Here is a 22,233-nt window from a genome sequence, read left to right on the forward strand (position 1 = left end):
CCCTATAAAGCATGATGTTGTAGGGAAGGAAGGAGTATCTCTGTAAAGCATGATGTTGTAGGGAAGGAAGGAGTGAGTGTACCTGTAAAGCATGACGTTGTAGGGAAGGAAGGAGTGAGTGTCCCTGTAAAGCATGACGTTGTAGGGAAGGAAGGAGTGAGTGTCCCTATAAAGCATGATGTTGTAGGGAAGGAAGGAGTATCTCTGTAAAGCATGATGTTGTAGGGAAGGAAGGAGTGAGTGTACCTGTAAAGCATGATGTTGTAGGGAAGGAAGGAGTGTCCCTGTAAAGCATGATGTTGTAGGGAAGGAAGGAGTGTCCCTGTAAAGCATGATGTTGTAGGGAAGGAAGGAGTGAGTGTCCCTGTAAAGCATGATGTTGTAGGGAAGGAAGGAGTGAGTGTACCTGTAAAGCATGATGTTGTTGGGAAGGAAGGAGTGTCCCTGTAAAGCATGACGTTGTAGGGAAGGAAGGAGTGTGTACCTGTAAAGCATGACGTTGTAGGGAAGGAAGGAGTGAGTGTCCCTGTAAAGCATGACGTTGTAGGGAAGGAAGGAGTGAGTGTCCCTATAAAGCATGATGTTGTAGGGAAGGAAGGAGTATCTCTGTAAAGCATGATGTTGTAGGGAAGGAAGGAGTGAGTGTACCTGTAAAGCATGACGTTGTAGGGAAGGAAGGAGTGAGTGTCCCTGTAAAGCATGACGTTGTAGGGAAGGAAGGAGTGAGTGTCCCTATAAAGCATGATGTTGTAGGGAAGGAAGGAGTATCTCTGTAAAGCATGATGTTGTAGGGAAGGAAGGAGTGAGTGTACCTGTAAAGCATGATGTTGTAGGGAAGGAAGGAGTGAGTGTCCCTGTAAAGCATGATGTTGTAGGGAAGGAAGGAGTGAGTGTCCCTGTAAAGCATGATGTTGTAGGGAAGGAAGGAGTGAGTGTACCTGTAAAGCATGACGTTGTAGGGAAGGAAAGCAGGGAGGAGTAGCTTGATCATCCTGATGGGCAGCCACAACATCAGGAGAACGATAGAACCAAACACCACCTAGGAGAGGAGAGATCATACATCATACACCTTTAATGATCAGAGCCATAGCTGCATATAACTACTTTTGACCAACACATCTGTCTGTAGATGAACGGACCACAGACTGGATGAACCTGCGGAGGCAGCATTTTTATTTACCGGACATTTAAGAAATTTACCGGACCCATATGCATTGGTTGCGTAACCTGATTAGGCCGTCCACCCACGTTTCTCAGAATGACAGAAATCACATTTAGTTTATGGTAATTCATCTTAACAGAACATGCAAGTCGGATGCAAATGGCGTGCATAATTCTTACCGAATTCCGATGAGATGTTAGAATGCATGTCCATAAGGCTAGGGGAAGCTTTCCCTAAAGTAAATTTAAATTGCCAAAATTATATAGCCTAATTAGCTTACCCCTGTCTATACAGAAATAAAAAAAATCATTCAAAATAGCCTAATACACCAAAAAGCATAATTTGGTCACAGAGGATCATTAACTTCTTTTTTAAATGTTTACATGTGGATTGTTTTAAATGGCATAGCCTACAGTCGGAAAGGCCTGCAATTTGGGCAGCGTGCAGTAAATACCAAATAGATGATTGTTGAGTTGCGACTGTCAGTGAAAAGCAGAGAGACCCAGCCAGGCATATCGCAATATTTATAAATACAATCGCGGAAAAACAGTTTGGGAAACAAATGGCTATTGCTGTAAAGAGAAGACTCCAATCTGTCTTTTAGTTATCAAAATTATCAACTTCATTGAGCGAAAAGTAGCCTATCCTATTGGCAACAGCGGAGAACATCAGCCATATCCCCGGTGAGTGTGCATATTCACTGTCTTTATCATTGGGTCTGTGCCACTTGTTTGTTTTTGGACAATAATTTCCTCCTTCAGGTTAGATGGACGTCATGTTGTATTTGTGTCTCCCCTGTTTGCAACGTCGTCTTTATTGATCTGTTTGTCAGTGTCAGCAGAGTAGGCTACCAAGTCATTTTTGTCGTATTAAAAAAAGATTCTGCTAATGTCTCCAGTCATATAAAGTGTAGTAGAATTGCATAAAATGCGTTTATTAAAGGCCAATATTTTCCTGTGCAAAGAAAGGAGAAGAAGTGTAGCCTAGGTCTACTCTAAGTCACTACGCACTGCACTGAACAGTCTTTTTTGTGCACAGTGATTTAGTTATATTATTAGCCTAAATTATGACTATCCAATCTAAATTGTCACATTAGGAATAGTAGGCTATCTTACATAAGTCTGCAAATGCTTTATTATACAGGTGCATTTCTATGGTGAAACTTAGCTTCCCCAAACTTGAAACCCACATGCCGCCTATATTAGAATAACTGCCCACATTTACTTTTCCTCATCCAACAAGTAACGAACAGCAAAATTACTAGCCTATGTCAATCTTCTACCCCCTTACCCACCCACAGTAGCCTTTGGCTACTGGACAATGAAAGAAAGTTGATTAGAAAAATCAATAGAACATGAGAAAAATAGGTTATTGGTTTCAATGGTATAGGGAAGTCTTCATAAAATAATTGCCTGCATAGTTGGTTTGATTTTGGCTAAGTTACTTTGAAGCAAGGTAAGACATGCTTCATTTGTAGTAAAACGTTCAGGTTTAAAACACAAGTACGTTTTTAAAAAATGCATACCGCCTCCAGCTCATTGTAAAGTGGTGAGTGACACGCTGAAGCCTGGTTAGTTGCCGTTGTACTTGAATGGCGAATGGGAAGAGTGTTTCAATTACCAGTTGAGAAATAAAAATAGCAGCTCTTTTTAATGTTGGCCATTGTTGTTGTTTTGTTACATGCGATTGCCTGGTATTTCCATCATTCAACAGGCTAAAATTCATTATTTCGCAATGGGATTACTTTTTCTTCTTCTCCCGAACAATTGCCGGCACCAATTTTATCAGCTTTTCATTTTTCAGGCCAAAAGTCGGCTATTCCCGGCTAACGGAAACCCTGCTGCGGAGGGGTCTGTAGATGTCCAGTGCATTGTACATTTAGTTACATTACAGCCCTTTTCCCAAAATGGATTAAATAAAATAAAAACCCTCATCTACACACAATACCCCATAATGACAAAGCAAAAACTGGTTTTTAGACATGTTTGCAAATGTATAAACAAAAAACAGAATACCTTATTTCCATCAGTATTCAGACCTTTTGCTATGAGACTCGAAATTGAGCTCAGGTGCATCCTGTTTCCAGTGATCTGGGGAAGGGTACCAAAAAATGTCTGCAGCATTGAAGGTCCCCAAGAACACAGTGGCCTCCATCATTCTTAAATGGAAGAAGTTTGGAACCACCAAGACTCTTCCTAGAGCTGGCCGCCCGGCCAAACTGAGACAATCGGGGGAGAAGGGCCTTGGTCAGGGAGGTGATCAAGAACCCGATGGTCACTCTGACAGAGCTCCAGAGTTCCTCTGTGGAGATGGGAGAACCTTCCAGAAGGACAACCATCTCTGCAGCACTCCACCAATTATGGTAGAGTGGCCAGACGGAAGCCGCTCCTCAGTAAAAGGCACGACAGCCCGCTTGGAGTTTGCCAAAAGGCACTTAAAGACTCTCAGACCATGAGAAACAAGATTCTCTGGTCTGATGACACCAAGATTGAACTCTTTGGCCTGAATGCCAAGCATCATGTCTGGAGGAAACCTGTGGGGATGGTTTTCAGCGGCAGGGACTGGGAGACTAGTTAGGATCGAGGGAAAGATGAACGGAGCAAAGTACACAGAGATCCTTAATGTAAACCTGCTCCAGAGCACTCAGGACGTCAGACTGAGGCATAGGTTCACCTTCCAACAGGACAACGACCCTAAGCACACAGCCAAGACAACGCAGGAGTGGCTTCAGGAAAAGTCTCTGAATGTCCTTGAGTGGCCCAGCCAGAGCCCGGACTTGAACCCGATCGAACATCTCTGGGGAGACCTGAAAGTAGCTGTACAGCGACGCTCCCCATCCAACCTGACAGAGCTTGAGAGAATCTGCAGAGAAGAATGGGAGAAACACCCCAAATAGCTTGTAGCGTCATACCCATGAAGACTCGAGGCTGTAAATCGCTGCCAAAGGTGCTTCAACAAAGTACTGAGTAAAGGGTCTGAATACTTTATTTTTATTTTTAATAAATTAGCAAAACATCTGTTTTTGCTTTGTCATTATGGGGTATTGTGTGATGAGGATTATTATTTTTAAAATCCATTTTAGAATAAGGCTGTAATGTAACAAAATGTGGAAAAAGTCAAGGGGTCTGAATACTTTCCAAATGCACTGTACGTACCACAGACAGGATGAACCTGCGGAGGTGTCTGTAGATGTACTGACCACAGACAGGATGAACCTGCGGAGGTGTTTGTAGATGTACTGACCACAGACAGGATGAACCTGCGGAGGTGTCTGTAGATTGGTAGGTGGATCATCTCCTGGACTGGGTTGAAGTCTGGATCGTTCAGGTTTCTCAGAAACCACAGGACCCCAGGCCTCAGTACCTGACCCAACACAGCACCACAATATAGTCAGGAATTAATCAACAGCACACTACAACAAACCAGTCAATAACTACGTTTCCATCCAATTGGCAACAGAATTTCATGTGAATATTCAGAAATATGCATAAGGGAAATATGCAATTTTTTTGGGATAAAAATCAGTGAGTGATGACGTAATGCACATAAATTACTTTTTTCGCACGCATTTTCATGTACCGAATAAAAGCCTAAAGTTTAATATGTTTCCATCGCATTTCAACAAAAACTGTTGCATTAAATAGCAAAGGTTTGTGGCACGTACGCTCTAGTCAACAGCTCACGGATACTGTGCAGGTCGGCTAGTGAAGAATCAATCATCATGTCACCAGAATGAGACCCTCAATATTTATTGGAAAGGAGCATCAAAGCTCATCACTGTGCACTTGCACCACCTTGTGAAGTTCATCATAACATTTTATCTGTAGCCGAATAAACTGCATGCTTTCCCGAGTCCTAGTGGGAGGACCACACAACATACACCACATGGCCAAAAGTATGTATCAGCCACAAGAGCATTAGTGAGGTCGGGCACTTATGTTGGGCGATTAGACCTGGCTCGCAGTCGGTGTTCCAATTCATCCCAAAGGTGTTCGATGGGGTTGAGGTCAGGGCACTGTGCAGGCCAGTTAAGTCCTTCCACTCCGATCTCAACAAACCATTTCTGTATGGACCTCGCTTTGTGCACGGGGGCATTGTCATGCTGAAACAGGGAAGGGCCTTCCCCAAACTGTTGCCACAAAGTTGGAAACACAGAATCATCTAGAATGTAATTGTATGCAGTAGCGTTGACATTTCCCTTCACTGGAACTAAGGTGCCTAGCCCGAATTATGAAAAACAGCCCCAGACCATTACCTTTACAGTTGGCACTATGCATTCGGGCAGGTAGCGTTCTCCTGGCATGAAGCTCCCGATGAAAAGCTATTGTGCTGACATTGCTTCCAGATGCAGTTTGGAACTCAGTAGTGAGTGTTGCAACTGAGGACACGCGCTTCAGCACTCGCCGGTCCCGTTCTGTGAGCCCTACCACTTTGCGGCTGAGCCGTTGTTGCTCCTAGATGTTTCCTCTTCACAATAACAGCACTTACAGTTGACCGGGGCAGCTCTAGCAGGGCAGAAATTTGCCGAACTGACTTGTTGGAAAGGTGGCATCCTATGACGGTGCCACGTTGACAGTCACTGAGCTCTTCAGTAAGGCCGTTCTACTGCCAATGTTTTTGCTATGGAGATTGCATGGCTGTGTGCTCAATTTTATACACCTGTCAGCAAAGCAACGGGTGTGGCTGAAATAGCCTAATCCACTAATTTGATGGGGTGTCCACATACCTTTGGCCACGTGAATCCAAGTTTATTTCGATATGATGTTTATTATATCAATATTTGCGCATAAAGGCGGTTCCCTTCGACATTCCACACATCATTAATTTGAGACACAAAAACAATCCCACCATATCAAACAAACAAATCGTCTGACATTTATTGAAATTGTACCGACATTTCCTGTTTCCATCAGCTCGGTCGCATCTTTTTAAATTTTTTATGTGTCAGTTAATTCACCCTCATGAATTGGCTGTATGGAAACCTGGTTATTGAGCATGTCCCAAATCACACCTTATATAATGCACTACATTAACTCTACATCACAAATGGCACCCTATTCACTATTTAGTGCACTAGTTTTGACCAGGGCCATATGGGCTCTGGTCCAAAGTAGTGCACTATAAATGGAATAGGGTACCATTTGTGTCTGGGCCCGAAGTGTGATCCGTCCCCTACCTCTCTCAGCAGGAGGATGAAGGATGCGAAATAGAAGACGTAGACCATTCCCACCAGCCAGTGCAGGAACATGGTGGTGCCTGGAGCAGACTTAAAACTCTGCTCTCTGTCCTTCAGAGACGCATCAAACATCTCCTGCAGAACGGACGGAAGAAAAGGTGGAAACTGTTAAAGGAAAGAAAAGGAGAGGGGTGGGGGAAATGGAGAGCACGGTTGGAAGAGAAGAGGGGGAGAGAGAAGAGGGATAGAACTAAATATTTGTACGTACTAAAGAGCAGATGTCGAGCCACCAGCCACAGATGAGGGGGAAAACTCCTATCTCCACGACAACAAGCAGTGAGACCTGGAACACAGACACACCACGTTAAACACCATCGACAGACACATGACCTCAGGGACTATGAAGACCCAGGGGAAACTCAGGCAATTCAGAAATCATGCATTTATGTCAATGGGAGATTTACATTAAAAACGTTGACCTACGTCATTTATTTAGATTTGTTCTTATAGTCGAGTCATTCTAGGGGTTTACAGTAATATGAAAAGCCTAGATTTAAAACCGAAACGTTACCTTGACAACGATGTAGCAGACCCCTAGTAGACGGCGGGACCTCTGAAACCTGACCAGAGCAGCGAACCCCTGAGAGACACCAGTTAAGGACAAACACACACTTTTGTACACAGTGGAAAGGTCTCCATGGAAACACTGCATGGTCACAGGAAGGGATCTCGGTCAGTAGGCGGAAGGATACGTGACAGAGGATGAGCGTCATGGCCAGCAGGATGTACCCTACGATGGTTGTGATCAGGCCCTCGAATTGGGAAGCTTGGACCTAGAGGACAAGACATAAGCATTCAACCATATTTGCTTTGTTGGTGAGGCCAACTTTGTTGAATGCAGAACGTAAACAGACTATTCTTGACTATATCGATTAAATATGCAATCATCTTTGTAAATACAATATATTTGTACTGTATATCATTATGTTTTGCACAGAGAGTCAGGAGTGGTATATTAGAGAATTTTTCTTACATATTCCTCAAAGCCAAGTCCCATGACAGAGAAGTGACCAATGTGGTATGGACAGAACGCTGGAAGAGAAAACAGAGAAGCGTCAAACCTCACAGCCTTCTACTGAGCACTATTACCATACCTGGCTAGTTGCTTTTAAGAAGGGTACTACTTTAGAGGGAGTTAGTGTTAGTTTGTGTACTCACCGAAGACCAGAATGAAGAGAGTGTTCAGAGACACAACCCAGAACACATGCTCCTGGAATACAAGACACAAAGCAAAACATCACCTCACTACTTTCTAGTGCTACTGCTCACAGAACAGAAAACCCCTTCATTGCAATAATACCCCATACTAGGTATATAAATACTACTCCATACTAGGTATATAAATACTACTCCGTACTAGGTGTATAAATACTACCCCATACTAGGTATATAAATACTACTCCATACTAGGTATAAATAATACCCCATACTAGGTGTATAAATACTACCCCATACTAGGTGTATAAATACTACTCCATACTAGGTGTATAAATACTACTCCATACTAGGTGTATAAATACTACTCCATACTAGGTGTATAAATACTACTCCATACTAGGTGTATAAATACTACTCCATACTAGGTGTATAAATACTACTCCATACTAGGTGTATAAATACTACTCCATACTAGGTGTATAAATACTACACCATACTATGTGTATAAATACTACACCATACTAGGTGTATAAATACTACTCCATACTAGGTGTATAAATACTACTCCATAATATGTGTATAAATACTACTCCATACTAGGTGTATAAATACTACACCATACCAGGTGTATAAATACTACTCCATACTAGGCTAATAAATACTACTCCATACTAGGCGAATAAATACTACTCCATACTAGGTGAATAAATACTACACCATACTAGGTGTATAAATACTACACCATACTAGGTGTATAAATACTACTGCATACTAAGTGTATAAATACTACTCCGTACTAGGTGTATAAATACTACTCCATACTAGGTGTATAAATACTACTGCATACTAAGTGTATAAATACTACTCCATACTAGATGTATAAATACTACTCCATACTAGGTGTATAAATACTACTCCATTCTATGTGTGTTAATAACTATTCATACTAGTGTAAATAAATACGTACTAAGAACACCAAGGAGCCATCTAGTCCAAGCATCTGAGAGGTAAAGAGAGAGACATTAAGAGGTGATGATATAGTCATGGACAGTGGGGTGTCATGCGCTTGATTCAGCACAGATGTGTTGGAGATTGCTGAAACTAAACCAGTCTTACCCTCTCCCAGGTGAGCTCCTCTGCTGCTCTGTCCCATTCTAGAGCATTCCAGTTCATATCATCTACAGACAGAGAGAGAAAGATAGAGAAAAATAGAGAGAGAGAAAGATAGAGAGAAATAATATGCAGAGAGAGAGATCTCATACTATATAACTTAGTATTGCTGTTGCCATATGTTGGTCATCAGCTGAGTGCTGGCCCTAGTCTCCTACCCTGAGCTCCGTTGTTGGCATCCGCATCTTCGGCAGCCGCCCCCTCCTCTTCCTCGTTGTCTTGTTCTGGCTCCTCCCCCTGTTCTGGGGGGCCGTCTGGGGGCTCTGGCTCTGCCTCGTGAGCTGGCGGGTTGGCAGGGGGTTCATCAGCTGCTCCCTGACCTGCAGCCTGCAGGGGAGCAATGTGGATGGAGGGGCTGGAAATGTGTGCGTGTGTGCGTGCGTGCGTGCGTGTATGTGTGTGCGTGTGTGCATGCGTGTGTGTGTGCGTGCGTGTGCGTTACCTCATTGGGCTGCTGTCCGGCTGCGTTGGGCTGGGGCTGCTGGTGGTGCTCCAGCCACAGGGGGGGGCCACCATGGACTATCTGCTCCCTGAGCCACACCAGGCTAATGAACGCACACAGTGTACACGTCACCACGAAACAGCCCTGCAGACAGTCTGCCAGCAGGTTATCTCTACAGGGAGGATGTGAAAATGTCAAAGAACTACAAAAAAGCACTCACACATCTTGTTGCGAAACTGGGAATAATGCCATAATATCTATGAGCTCTGACGAAGGCCAAGAGGCCGACACGTAAGCTTGAATAAACAGTGATACCATCTGATACAGGAAAGAGGTACAGAGTCTGATTGGTGAAGGAGGAGGATATGACGTCATGACTCACGTGGAGAGCATGTCCAATGGCAGCGTCAGGAGCGAGGTCACAGAGCCGGTAAACAGACACTTGTAGATTCGACCTGGAGAGAGAGAGAGAGAGGTGCTATGGGCGTCATCTCACCAAGGTAGGACACGCTGAAGAAAGAGGTAGGCCTTCAGGAAGGAAGATCTTGGTTAGTACTGAGGCCAAATGTATTTTCGACGGGGGCAGTCTAAGTAATTGTTTGGTTCATCCTGGTATTGTAATCCTCCCTGTCCTAATAGAGTGGACAAACAAATCAACACACCAGTAGGATTAACTAAACTGGGAAAATCCCAACAGATTATTATAGAAGGTCCATTTCTGATCCTATAAAACCATGTACACAGCGCTAGTGAACTTAGTGCAGGGCTGCCCAACCCTCTTCCTGGAGATCTACCGTCCTGTGGGTTTTCAGTCCAACCCTAATTTAACACACCTGATTCTACTTATTAGCTGCTCAACAAGACCTTAACTAGCTGAATCAGATACGCTAAGTTAGGGTTGGACTGAAAACCTACAGGACGGTAGATCTCCAGGAAGAGGGTTGGACTGAAAACCTACAGGACAGTAGATCTCCAGGAAGAGGGTTGGACTGAAAACCTACAGGACAGTAGATCTCCAGGAAGAGGGTTGGACTGAAAACCTACAGGACAGTAGATCTCCAGGAAGAGGGTTGGACTGAAAACCTACAGGACAGTAGATCTCCAGGAAGAGGGTTGGACTGAAAACCTACAGGACAGTAGATCTCCAGGAAGAGGGTTGGACTGAAAACCTACAGGACAGTAGATCTCCAGGAAGAGGGTTGGACTGAAAACCTACAGGACAGTAGATCTCCAGGAAGAGGGTTGGACTGAAAACCTACAGGACAGTAGATCTCCAGGAAGAGGGTTGGACTGAAAACCTACAGGACAGTAGATCTCCAGGAAGAGGGTTGGACTGAAAACCTACAGGACAGTAGATCTCCAGGAAGAGGGTTGGACTGAAAACCTACAGGACAGTAGATCTCCAGGAAGAGGGTTGGACTGAAAACCTACAGGACAGTAGATCTCCAGGAAGAGGGTTGGACTGAAAACCTACAGGACAGTAGATCTCCAGGAAGAGGGTTGGACTGAAAACCTACAGGACAGTAGATCTCCAGGAAGAGGGTTGGACTGAAAACCTACAGGACAGTAGATCTCCAGGAAGAGGGTTGGACTGAAAACCTACAGGACAGTAGATCTCCAGGAAGAGGGTTGGACTGAAAACCTACAGGACAGTAGATCTCCAGGAAGAGGGTTGGACTGAAAACCTACAGGACAGTAGATCTCCAGGAAGAGGGTTGGACTGAAAACCTACAGGACAGTAGATCTCCAGGAAGAGGGTTGGGCAGCCCTGGTTAAGGGTATGTACAGGTTCTTATGTGAGTGATATTGTACCTAAGAGTAAAGAGTTGACGCATTAAGGAGTGTGTGTACATCATCACTCTACTCACATGCAGTGAGGGGGACCACCCCCAGCCATGCGAAGGCCACCAGTGTGTAGTGGAACCAGTATCGTATGGCCGTGCCCACACTGGCCAGCAGGCCAGCACAGATGTCCTGAATGGGCAGGCGGGTGGGCATGTCTGGGGAGTAGACTGGAGCAGAGCAGACAGAGAGAGAGAGGGATGAAACAATCATTTATGTTCAAAGTTTTAAACGTATTGAATAACAGAGAGAAAATAAAGGTTGAGACGTTTCTTATCTATGTCTAGAACCTAAAAAGGGTTCTTTGGCTGTCCCCACAGGAGAACCCTTTGAAGAACCCTTTTGGGTTCCAGGTAGAACCCTTTTTTCTAGGAGTGTATTCAATGACAGAGCATCCCAGTCTGAAGTAAACCTCTTGCACATTTCTGAGACTGACAGGTCAATGCCATGGATGGGTACTTACTTGGTGTGAAAGCAAATCTGTGCTTGCATAATTCACAGTACTCCTTCCTGCTGTGCTTCAGCCACTGGACCAAACTGTAAACGACAACAACAACAACAAAGGTAAGAGAGGTGAATGTTAGGTGAGGAACTAACGTATGCAACAGCAGGCATGAAATACCATCTTTCTCACTCAAGGAGAGAAATTCAGTCCAACTCACATGGGGCGATGAGTGAGTGAGTGTGTGTGAGTGAGAGAGAGAGAGAGAGAGAGTATGTCACACACACACCTGGTGAATGAGAACTGGTCCACACAGAGGATCATAAAACACGGATTTTAATCATCATGAAAGTGTTCTTACTGCCCAGTTAGTCCTACATGTTAATAACACCAAAACATCCAAGTTAAATGTAACTAACTAGTCCTAGGTTACATGGTATCCATCTGTACATCTTAATGAATCATGTGTGACACACTACTCTGACCCAACAGGGGCTATTAAAGATGTAATATAATAATATAATATGCCATTTAGCAGACGCTTTTATCCAAAGCGACTTACAGTCATGCGTGCATACATTTTTGTGTATGGGTGGTCCCGGGGATCGAACCCTTGGCGTTACAAGCGCCGTGCTCTACCAGCTGAGCTACAGAGGACCACACAAAGATCAGTGATATTGTGCCAGAGCAGATGTTCCCAGAAATGGAATGATGACACAGTGCTCCAATGCACTACTCTACCCGGATCAGCAGACCACGTACAGTTGAAGTCGGAAGTTTACATACACCTTAGCCAAATACATTTAAACTCAGTTTTTGTCCATTTAGAAGACCCATTTGCGACCAAGCTTTAACTTCCACGTATGTGTAACCACGCCTGTAGTAACCTGAAGGCTTTTATCATGTTTCAAAATCTGGGCCTGCGGTAGTAAACCATGACGGTAAACCACATTATAGTAGTTCAATAGTGTTCAGACTGCTTCTCATCACGATTCTGAGTTCTAGCACAGTAAATGACAGATCAGAAATGTTCAGTCTTTTATCCTTCGCGTTATTTTGGCACACCTAGCTAATCGTTTTCCCCTTTGTTAGATCCACAGAGAAAACAGCTGTGATAGCAGAGACATCAGAGGGATGATCACTTGGACGCAGGCCAACGTCATCGCCTCAGGACAGTCTTTTATCATCGTCTTACATGTTGACCAGACCGCGCGCGCGTGTTGCTTTTGTCCACCCACACCAGACGCGATCAGGACACGCAGGTTGAAATATCAAAAGGAACTCTGAACCAACTATATTAATTTGGGGACAGGTCGAAAACCATTAAACATTTATGGCAATTTAGTTAGCTAGCTTGCTGTTGCTAGCTAATTTGTCCTGGGATATAAACATTTAGTTGTTATTTTACCTGAAATGCACAAGGTCCTCTACTCTAACAATTAATACACAGATAAAAGGGGTTTCGTTTCTAGTAAGATCGTTTCTAGTAATCTTTCCTCCTTCTTTAGACTTTATATGGCGGTTTGCAACCAACTTTAAGGTGCATTACCACAACCAACTGGACTGGAGTGTGGACCTCAGTTCATCTTTCAATCACCCACGTGGTTATATGCTCCTAAAAACCAATGAGAAGATGGGAGAAGCGGGACTTGCAGCACGTCACAAATAGAACCAAGTTCTATTTAAGCACCTGGCTACGCAGACGCTCATTGCCGCATGCGAGCAGTGTGGATGCAATGATTGAATAACATGTGTGTACATGTATTTTGCAGCGCTCGCGCACGCGACACGAGCGGTGGGGGTCAGCATGTTAGGCAATAGCCAACCCCTATGCTGTGTCTTTATATCAACATTACTTCCTCAAATGTTATTCTCCTACGGCCATTATATCAGAGGAGTGAGTAGGTTTCTCTATGGCTAGTATTGGGAGCGGGTGTAGGGGGCTAGGTATAGTCTGACTATAAATACTAGGCCTACATACAGTATATAGTTGACTCCTGATAATAAGTGCACTTAAGTGTAAAACAATCTTGAGGTCCCAATTCATTGACAATCTTTGAAATTGTTCCTGACGACTGCATGGTCCCAAGCCATGTCAATCATTCTTCAGGACAGGAGTTGACAGTGATTGAGTCAAGACAGAGAGAGACACTCACCATTCCTGGTGGATGAACTTGATACTTCCGGTACAGACACAGGGGTGGTACAGGGGTTTGTCTGGGGTCCCCTCGGAACGACACACGCGACATATATCCCCTACACATAAGAGTAGAGGAAGATGTTTGTCCATTGGTTCAGAGAGACAGACACAAGGACACACACACACAGCCATACCGCCTACACATAGGAATAACAGCCTCCTGTAGTTGCAATCGATTTGAAGCTACCAAATTCATTGTTCCAGCGCTTAATCAAATAATATTGTACTTAGCCCCACACTGAAAAGATAAATGGCAACATCATTGATGTCATGAGAGCAGACATCAGTTAATAGCTAGCTAGCTATGGGGTTAGCTACGTTTCATTGATTACCTTGTTATTGTACCTAACGTTAGCTCCAGTTAGCTTAACTAGCTTCCATGCCAGTGCTAGCAGCCGCATCCATCTCTGTACTGGGGAAATATGCTAGAGTATATGACTAACTAGCATTGGTCTAGCTAGCTAGCTACTTGTAGCCTATTGATTATCGATTGCTTCTAGCCAGGCCCTAACTGATGTCACTGTTTGGATGTCAGTCGACGAACAATGTGCTAGCAACTAACGTTGGAAAGGTAGCTTAGTTAAACTAGTTAGTTACTGTACCCAGTCTCCAAAGCAAAATGTGGTCGCTAGCTAGCTAGCTAACGTTAGTGGACTGTAAAATGACATTTACCTTCGTCTGCAGTGTCCATCTTCCTAGATGAGGCTCTGCCCCCTCTTCTGTAGATATACAGTAGTTTGCTATCCCACACCCATCCACAACGAGAATGGCAATGTTTTTATCCGATTTGGATCAGACTATCCTTGAAGTCAGATACATTGACTATCATAAAATGGTGTCCACTTTGAACACCAGAATCACTCCTGTTTCGTGACACGCTCGGACCATGTATGTTGGACCGGTAGCGACTCTCAAACGGAGATCGCTAGCAGACCTCTTCCTTGCAAATTCAACACGACCAAGGCGACGAATGAGAAATGTACCCGACACAAGTGACACCTTGCGACAGTGCGCCGTTTTCCGTCAACGGTAACAGCTTCCGGATTGTGCGTCACAGGTTACCATTTTGTGGTTTCTGGCACGTGTAGATAGTGACATCCTGAGGTATTTAGCTGTTACTACATCATACCGATATGTCTGTGACTGAACCCCATTTCTTTATATTGATGTCTGATCCACCGCTTTACCCCGTTTTGGAATTTAAAGTTAATCTCCGAATGTAATTGAAATCTGAACACAGCTGACTTTACAACAAGCTGTCTTTACAACAAATACTCACATTACCAAAGCTAGGTCAAGTACTGTTAACATATTTCATTCCTATGCTGTCAGAGGCGCTGTGGCTTAGTTGGTTAAAGCGCCTGTCTAGTAAACAGGAGATCCTGAGTTCGAATCTCAGCAGTGCCTTTTTCAGACGGTATGTTAGTAAAGTTCGAACGTCAGGACTAAGGCGACTTGATTGATTATTACACGTTTGCATTTTCACACTCAAAATGCAGATTATAAAATGATCCATTTTGGTTGGTTTTGACTTTGGACTGGGAAGCGCGCCCATGATCCATTTCGGTTGGTTTTGACTTTGGACTGGGAAGCGCGCCCATGATCCATTTTGGTTGGTTTTGACTTTGGACTGGGAACCGCGCCCACACTATTGAAGAGGGCGTTCCTTGCAGTCAGCCATTCACATGATTATTTTCACTTTTCCACCGCAGAAGAATAGACCCTTTCCAGAGTTTGAGTTTTAGCCAGAATAACAATAAAGGTAAGTGGTCAAATACGTGTTGTGTGGTATTGTAGTTTAGTTGCATCAAGAGCAGAAGTAGAACAATGTTTTTTTCCCTTCAGATTTATGCAAGAAGCTCTGCTAAATTGCTAATCCACATAGGCTACATTGATAAGTAACATTGTTGTGGTCTAATGTAATAAAAAGCAGGACTAAAATCCCATGCAAGTAGCAATCTCAATATTCCCTGCAGATTACTGGTTATACAGTTGAAGTCGGAAGTTTACATACACTTAGGTTGTAGTCATTAAAACTAGTTTTTCAACCACGCCACAAATGTCTTGTTAACAAACTATAGTGTTGGCAAGTCGGTTAGGACATCTACATTGTGCATGACACAAGTCGTTTTTCCAACAATTGTTTAAAGACAGATTATTTCACTTATAATTCACTGTATCACAATTCCAGTGGGTCAGAAGTTTACATACACTAAATTGACTGTGCCTTTAAACAGCTTGGAAAATTCCAGAAAATGATGTCATGGCTTTAGAAGCTTTTGATAGGCTAATTGACATCATTTGAGTCAATTGGAGGTGTACCTGTGGATGTATTTCAAGGCCTACCTTCAAACTCAGTGCCTCTTTGCTTGACATCATGGGAAAATCAAAAGAAATCAGCCAAGACCTCAGAAAAAAAATGGTAGACCTCCACAAGTCTGGTTCATCCTTGGGAGCAATTTCCAAACGCCTGAAGGTACCACGTTCATCTGTACAAACAATAGTACACAAGTATAAACACCATGGGACCACACAGCCGTCATACCACTCAGGAAGGAGACGCGTTCTGTCTCCTAGAGATGAACGTACTTTGGTGCGAAAAGTGCTAATCAATCCCAGAACAACAGCAAAGGACCTTGTGAAGATGCTGGAGGAAACCGGTACAAAAGTATCTATATCCAAAGTAAAAATGAGTCTTATATCGACATAACCTGAAAGGCCGCTCAGCAAGGAAGAAGCCACTGCTCCAAAACCGCCACAAAAAAGCCAGACTACGTTTTGCAACTGCACATGGGGACAAAGATCGTACTTTTTGGAGAAATGTCCTCTGGTCTGATGAAACAAAAATAGAACTGTTTGGCCATAATGACCATCGTTATGTTTGGAGGAAAAAGGGGTTTGCTTGCAAGCCGAAGAACAACATCCCAACCGTGAAGCACGGGGGTGGCAGCATCATGCTGTGGGGGTGTTTTGCTGCAGGAGGGACTGGTGCACTTCACAAAATAGATGGCATCATGAGGAAGGAAAATTATGTGGATATATTGGAGCAACATCTCAAGACATCAGTGAGGAAGTTAAAGCTTGGTCGCAAATGGGTCTTCCAAATGGACAATGACCACAAGCATACTTCCAAAGTTGTGGCAAAATGGCTTAAGGACAACAAAGTCAAGGTATTGGAGTGGCCATCACAAAGCTCTGACCTCAATCCTATAGAAAATGTGTGGGCAGAACTGAAAAAGCGTGTGCGAGCAAGGAGGCCTACAAACCTGACTCAGTTACACCAGCTCTGTCAGGAGGAATGGGCCAAAATTCACCCAACTTATTGTGGGAAGCTTGTGGAAGGCTACCCAAAACGTTTGACTGAGTTTAAATGTATTTGGCTAAGGTGTATGTAAACTTCCGACTTCAACTTTATATCCCATTGTATGGGGAAATAACTGAGGCTTGTAGGCTATAATGTTGCCCTCTAGAGCAGAGTCAGCATGACTTGCACTCAGTAAAGTGGTAACATTGTAATTACCCACTTATGTCGAAGGATTCTGTATTCCTGTATCGATTAATAGAATCCATGTGTGTCAGTGTACCGGTATGCGTGTCTCTATACATGTTTGTATGGTTATGTGTGTAATTCTCAATGTTATCTCTTTCCAGATGGCCAATGAAGCGAAGCCGTGTCCTTGTGACATCGGAGACAAGATGGAGTATGGAGGTGTTGGCCAGGAGGTCCAGATAGAACACATCAAGGCCTACGTGGTCAAGCCTCCCTCTGATTCAGACAAGGCCGTCATCGTCATCCAGGACATCTATGGCTGGCAGCTACCCAACACCAGATACATGGCTGACATGCTGGCCTCCAATGGATACATGTACGTAACAATGCATACTTAACAATGCTGTTACTTACCATGTACTGTAATTCGTCAGTAAATGTCAGGTAAATAGTGAAAGAGACAGTAAAGTGTTACCAGTGTTCTCATGCTGACTGTCTATCTCCCCCCAGTGCAGTGTGCCCTGACTTCTACGTTGGAAAGGAGCCATGGAGTCCATCACATGACTGGTCTACCTTTCAGCAGTGGCTGGAGGACAAGAAGCCCACCAATATCAACAAGTAATGCAAACATTCCCTTTGGCAAAGAGTAGTCTCAGAGAGCCAGACTCCACTCCATTGGCCAGAGAGTAGTCTCAGAAAGCCAGACTCCACTCCATTGGCCAGAGAGTAGTCTCAGAAAGCCAGACTCCACTCCATTGGCCAGCAGAGAGTACTATCACAAAGCCAGACTCCACTCCATTGGCCAGCAGAGAGTACTATCACAAAGCCAGACTCCACTCCATTGGCCAGCAGAGAGTACTATCACAAAGCCAGACTCCACTCCATTGGCCAGCAGAGAGTACTATCACAAAGCCAGACTCGTTAGTTTTATATTCTGGCAATAGAATGGAAACTAACTTTATCCCTCTGTTAACTTACAACTGAAATGTGCTTCCTGTACTCCGCCAGTAACCCAACCCCTTCCTCCCCTCTCCCCCTGCTGTCTGTCTGTCTGTCCAGGGAGGTGGATGCAGTCCTGAGGTTCCTGAAGAGCCAGTGTGGGGCCCAGCGTATTGGGGCAGTGGGCTTCTGCTGGGGGGGTGTGGCCACCCACTACCTGGCTCTGCAGTACCCTGAGGTCAGGGCAGGGGTATCAGTCTATGGTAAGGGCAGGGGTCAGAGGGCTGTCCAATCAGAATACAGTAATAACCATGAGGTAGAGTGTCTACCAATGGTTGCAATCTAGGCTGACTACATTGCAGACGCCTGCCAGATCTCACAACGTCTAGCTAACCACATCGTATGATGTGGTCCCGTGTAGCTCAGTTGGCAGAGCATGGCGCTTGTACGACAGTACGAAAAAATATGAAAATGTATGCACTCACTACTGTAAGTCGCTCTGGATAAGAGTATCTGCTAAATGACAAAAATGTCAATATATGATTTAGCAGACTGCGCAGTCGATAATATGAAACGCAACCATTGGTTGATGCAATGCAACAGCTGCAATGTAGTCGGTCTGGAACTCGACCGTTGTGCTTGCCGAGTAGGCTAGTAACGCTAATGGTGATTGGATGTGACGGCGTGTCTGCAGGAATCATCAGAGAGAGGGAGGACAGGTATGAACTGAAGAGCCCGACACTGTTTATCTTCGGAGAGAAGGATGAAGTCATCCCACTGGATCAGGTCTGGTATTATTATCAGTATATAAGAAAAAAGTCCATGTAGATCGTACATATATTGGGAAACTATATTGAGCACCATTTATTGCAAGCCAGTGTGATCTCGAGTGAAATGAACCGTCATCATCAGCATCTGTCGGCTACTGGCCTTATATCACCATTTTAATGTCAGATCCAACCCCAAATGCTTTGAGTTGTGCTTCAACCATCCTATCACAATGTCATTCATTCCCTGCTGTTTTCTTCCAGGTGAGTGTCCTGGAGAAGAACCTGCAGGAGAAGTGTACACGTGTAGACTACCAGGTGAAGGTCTTCCCAGGCCAGACTCATGGCTTTGTTCACCGGAAGAGAGAGGACGTCAACTCCACAGACCAGCCCTGCATCCAGGAGGCGAGGACAGACATGTTCAACTGGTTACAGAAATACATGTAGAATATCTACAGTGCGGTAGTCTTATCATCGGCCGTCCATGGTTAAGTGAACGGAAAGGATAAAAAACACAAATCCAATTTTCATCACTACACCACTAACGTTATTAAAAAGAAATAGCTCATGTAATTGCTCATCAGCTCTGAGGTTATTTCCACTTTTGTCCTTTCTGAATAGCAGCCTATCTGGTGATTATCATGTCCTTGATTTATCATGATCAAATTCAAGCTGATGGGGTGTTTTAATGTGGAATCTGCAGTTGCCATATTTGTAGTAGACGTTAGTTTTGTACCTTTTTCTTGCAGTACACTTATACCTTATCTATTCATTGTATACATTATCTGTACATTTTGTATACGTGATCTCTTCATTGTATACATGATCTCTTAGTTTTATACATTATCTGTACATTTTGTACACATTATCTGTACATTTTGTATACATGATCTCTTTGTTGTATACATTATCTGTACATTTTGTATACGTTATCTGTACATTTTGTATACATTGTATACACTATCAAATCAGACATTACATTTAACTGCAAAGTATCAATGTGCCTGCCATTATATAAATGCATGTATATTTTATTTATGATATGTTGTTTGTGTATAATATCATGTAATACCCAATGATATCAATAAAGATAGTATGCTTCATGTTAATGTATCATTGTAATCTCATGTGCATCATCAGAGGTTCCATCCGTGTGCTCAGAATCAGCAGTGTCATATCAGAACCACTAGAGGGCAACCTTATCCTGTATTCAGACTGGCTCTCAGTCTGCTCTCCAGACACAGGCGTTGTAGAGGTGTTTACTTTGGCTGACTAAGGCCACCACAAACAAAAACACAGGCCGAGCAGGAAGGGAGAGAGCTTCAACTAAAGCACAGGTTCACTTCTCCCACGGTCTTAAAGAACATCAGATAGTAACCTGCTATGACAATCTTTGGCACTTTGTTTTTTGTTCTTCTGTCAGAAACATGTTAAATTCCCATCTATTTAGGGCTGACCCCATTTAGTAGACAATGTCAGTAGGCTGTTGGTTGACCGATATTTTTTTTGTAGGGCAGTTGCAATTTTTTGGGGCGAAAAAGGATGGCACGTCTTGATTGATGGCACACCAGTAGTACATTTACCATTAATTCCCATAATTTCTAATCTACAGTCGTGGTCAAAAGTTTTGAGAATGACACCGGCAAGGATATTGCTGCTAGTAAGATTGCACCTAAATCAACCATTTATCGGATAATCAAGAACTTCAAAGAGAGAGGTTCAATTGTTGTGAAGAAGGCATCAGGGCGCCCAGGAAAGTCCAGCAAGCGCCAGGACCGTCTCCTAAAGTTGATTCAGCTGCGGGATCGGGGCACCACCAGTGCAGAGCTTGCTCAGGAATGGCAGCAGGCAGATGTGAGTGCATCTGCACGCACAGTGAGGTGAAGACTTTTGGAGGATGGCCTGGTGTCAAGAAGGGCAGCAAAGAAGCCACTTCTCTCTAGGAAATACATCAGGGACAGACTGATATTCTGCAAAAGGTACAGGGATTGGACTGCTGAGGACTGGGGTAAAGTCATTTTCTCTGATGAATCCCCTTTCCGATTGTTTGGGGCATCCGGAAAACACCTTGTCCGGAGAAGACAAGGTGAGCGCTACCATCAGTCCTGTGTCATGCCAACAGTAAAGCATCGTGAGACCATTCATGTGTGGGGTTGCTTCTCAGCCAAGGGAGTGGGCTCACTCACAATATTGCCTAAGAACACAGCCATGAATAAAGAATGGTACCAACACATCCTCCGAGAGCAACTTCTTCCAACCATCCAAGAACAGTTTGGTGATGACCAATGCCTTTTCCAGCATGATGGAACACCTTGCCACAAGGCAAAAGTGATAACTAAGTGGCTCGGGGAACAAACCATTGAAATTTTGGGTCCATGGCAAGGAAACTCCCCAGACCTTAATCCCATTGATAACTTGTGGTCAATCCTCAAGAGGCGGGTGGACAAACAAAAACCCACAAATTCTGACAAACTCCAAGCATTGATTATGCAAGAATGGGCTGTCATCAGTCAGGATGTGGCCCAGAAGTTAATTGACAGCATGACAGGGCGGATTGCAGAGGTCTTGAAAAAGAAGGGACAACACTGCAAATATTGACTCTTTGCATAAACTTAATGTAATTGTGAATAAAAGCCTTTGACACTTATGGAATGCTTGTAATTATCCTTCAGTATACCATAGTAACATCTGACAAAAATATCTCATAACACTGAAGCAGCGAACTTTGTGAAGACCAATACTTGTGTCATTCTCAAAACTTTTGACCATGACTGTACAATGTTTGTTTGGTTGCCGTAATTTCTGTTAATGCATTCAATACATTATTATTCGTGTTTTTGTTTTTCATTGTCGGTGTGGACAAGTTGTTTGCACAACCTAGGCTACACTTGTGTGAGAAACAAGTTTTAGTATATTTCGTTCCATTTACGAGTTGTCAATTTATTCATGGTGTTTTGTTTGGAGCGCTCCTGTCAATGTTGAGTAAGGACACGCACCTGATTATGCATAGAAGTAGGCCTATAGGCTACCTGGCCTGAGTGCAGATGTGGCTTTTAAATGTGCCCATTTGGGGATCTGATAGTATTTCTGATTGTCTTAAGTCACCACCACTGTGTAGCTTCTCAAAGTAATTTTTTCTTCACCTCAAACAGCAAGTAAACAAAGTCTATTGTCATTCTCAATGGATGTAAAAACAGTTCCTATTTGAAAAATCTTTCCAGCACTCTCCCTTTCGATAACCACTTAGCATGAAAAGGAAAAAAATGTCATGCTCTGATCTGGAAACTAAATAGGCCTACCTGATTACTTCTTATCCCTTGCACAAATAGCCAACAGCTGTGTCTGTTCAGAGCTCACTGGTGCAGAAAACTCTGAGGGTCCAGAA

At 43.7% G+C, this 22,233-nt stretch overlaps 2 protein-coding genes across 2 annotated transcripts in view; one reads left to right on the forward strand and one right to left on the reverse strand.

Annotated features, from left to right (window-relative positions):
- LOC311122077 (E3 ubiquitin-protein ligase MARCHF6-like) overlaps positions 1 to 14,646 on the reverse strand; it is a 27,999-nt gene extending 13,353 nt beyond the window's left edge. Inside the window, exons 1-17 of the mRNA XM_084196489.1 lie at positions 14,325 to 14,646; positions 13,609 to 13,708; positions 11,474 to 11,547; positions 11,037 to 11,180; positions 9,551 to 9,623; positions 9,169 to 9,340; positions 8,885 to 9,053; positions 8,673 to 8,734; positions 8,524 to 8,556; positions 7,557 to 7,608; positions 7,372 to 7,430; positions 7,091 to 7,171; positions 6,910 to 6,978; positions 6,607 to 6,681; positions 6,339 to 6,473; positions 4,406 to 4,525; positions 939 to 1,039 (exon numbers count right to left, since the gene is read on the reverse strand). Coding sequence (XP_084052615.1) covers positions 939 to 1,039; positions 4,406 to 4,525; positions 6,339 to 6,473; positions 6,607 to 6,681; positions 6,910 to 6,978; positions 7,091 to 7,171; positions 7,372 to 7,430; positions 7,557 to 7,608; positions 8,524 to 8,556; positions 8,673 to 8,734; positions 8,885 to 9,053; positions 9,169 to 9,340; positions 9,551 to 9,623; positions 11,037 to 11,180; positions 11,474 to 11,547; positions 13,609 to 13,708; positions 14,325 to 14,343 — 1,538 coding nt within the window. The 5' untranslated portion in view covers positions 14,344 to 14,646. The remainder of the gene's footprint in view (positions 1 to 938; positions 1,040 to 4,405; positions 4,526 to 6,338; positions 6,474 to 6,606; positions 6,682 to 6,909; positions 6,979 to 7,090; positions 7,172 to 7,371; positions 7,431 to 7,556; positions 7,609 to 8,523; positions 8,557 to 8,672; positions 8,735 to 8,884; positions 9,054 to 9,168; positions 9,341 to 9,550; positions 9,624 to 11,036; positions 11,181 to 11,473; positions 11,548 to 13,608; positions 13,709 to 14,324) is intronic.
- Positions 14,647 to 15,026: 380 nt separating this feature from the next.
- Positions 15,027 to 19,951, forward strand: cmbl (carboxymethylenebutenolidase homolog (Pseudomonas)). Its single transcript, XM_084196481.1, has 6 exons — positions 15,027 to 15,414; positions 17,304 to 17,518; positions 17,653 to 17,760; positions 18,202 to 18,344; positions 18,776 to 18,867; positions 19,113 to 19,951. The coding sequence occupies exons 2-6, from the start codon at positions 17,304 to 17,306 to the stop codon at positions 19,293 to 19,295; spliced, it is 741 nt and encodes a 246-aa protein (XP_084052607.1). The 5' UTR covers positions 15,027 to 15,414; the 3' UTR covers positions 19,296 to 19,951.
- Positions 19,952 to 22,233: the final 2,282 nt, after the last annotated feature.

The sequence above is a fragment of the Coregonus lavaretus genome (genome assembly GCF_964263955.1).
Source record: "Coregonus lavaretus genome assembly, contig: HAP1_SCAFFOLD_756, whole genome shotgun sequence".
In the NCBI taxonomy this organism is placed as follows: Eukaryota; Metazoa; Chordata; class Actinopteri; order Salmoniformes; family Salmonidae; genus Coregonus; species Coregonus lavaretus.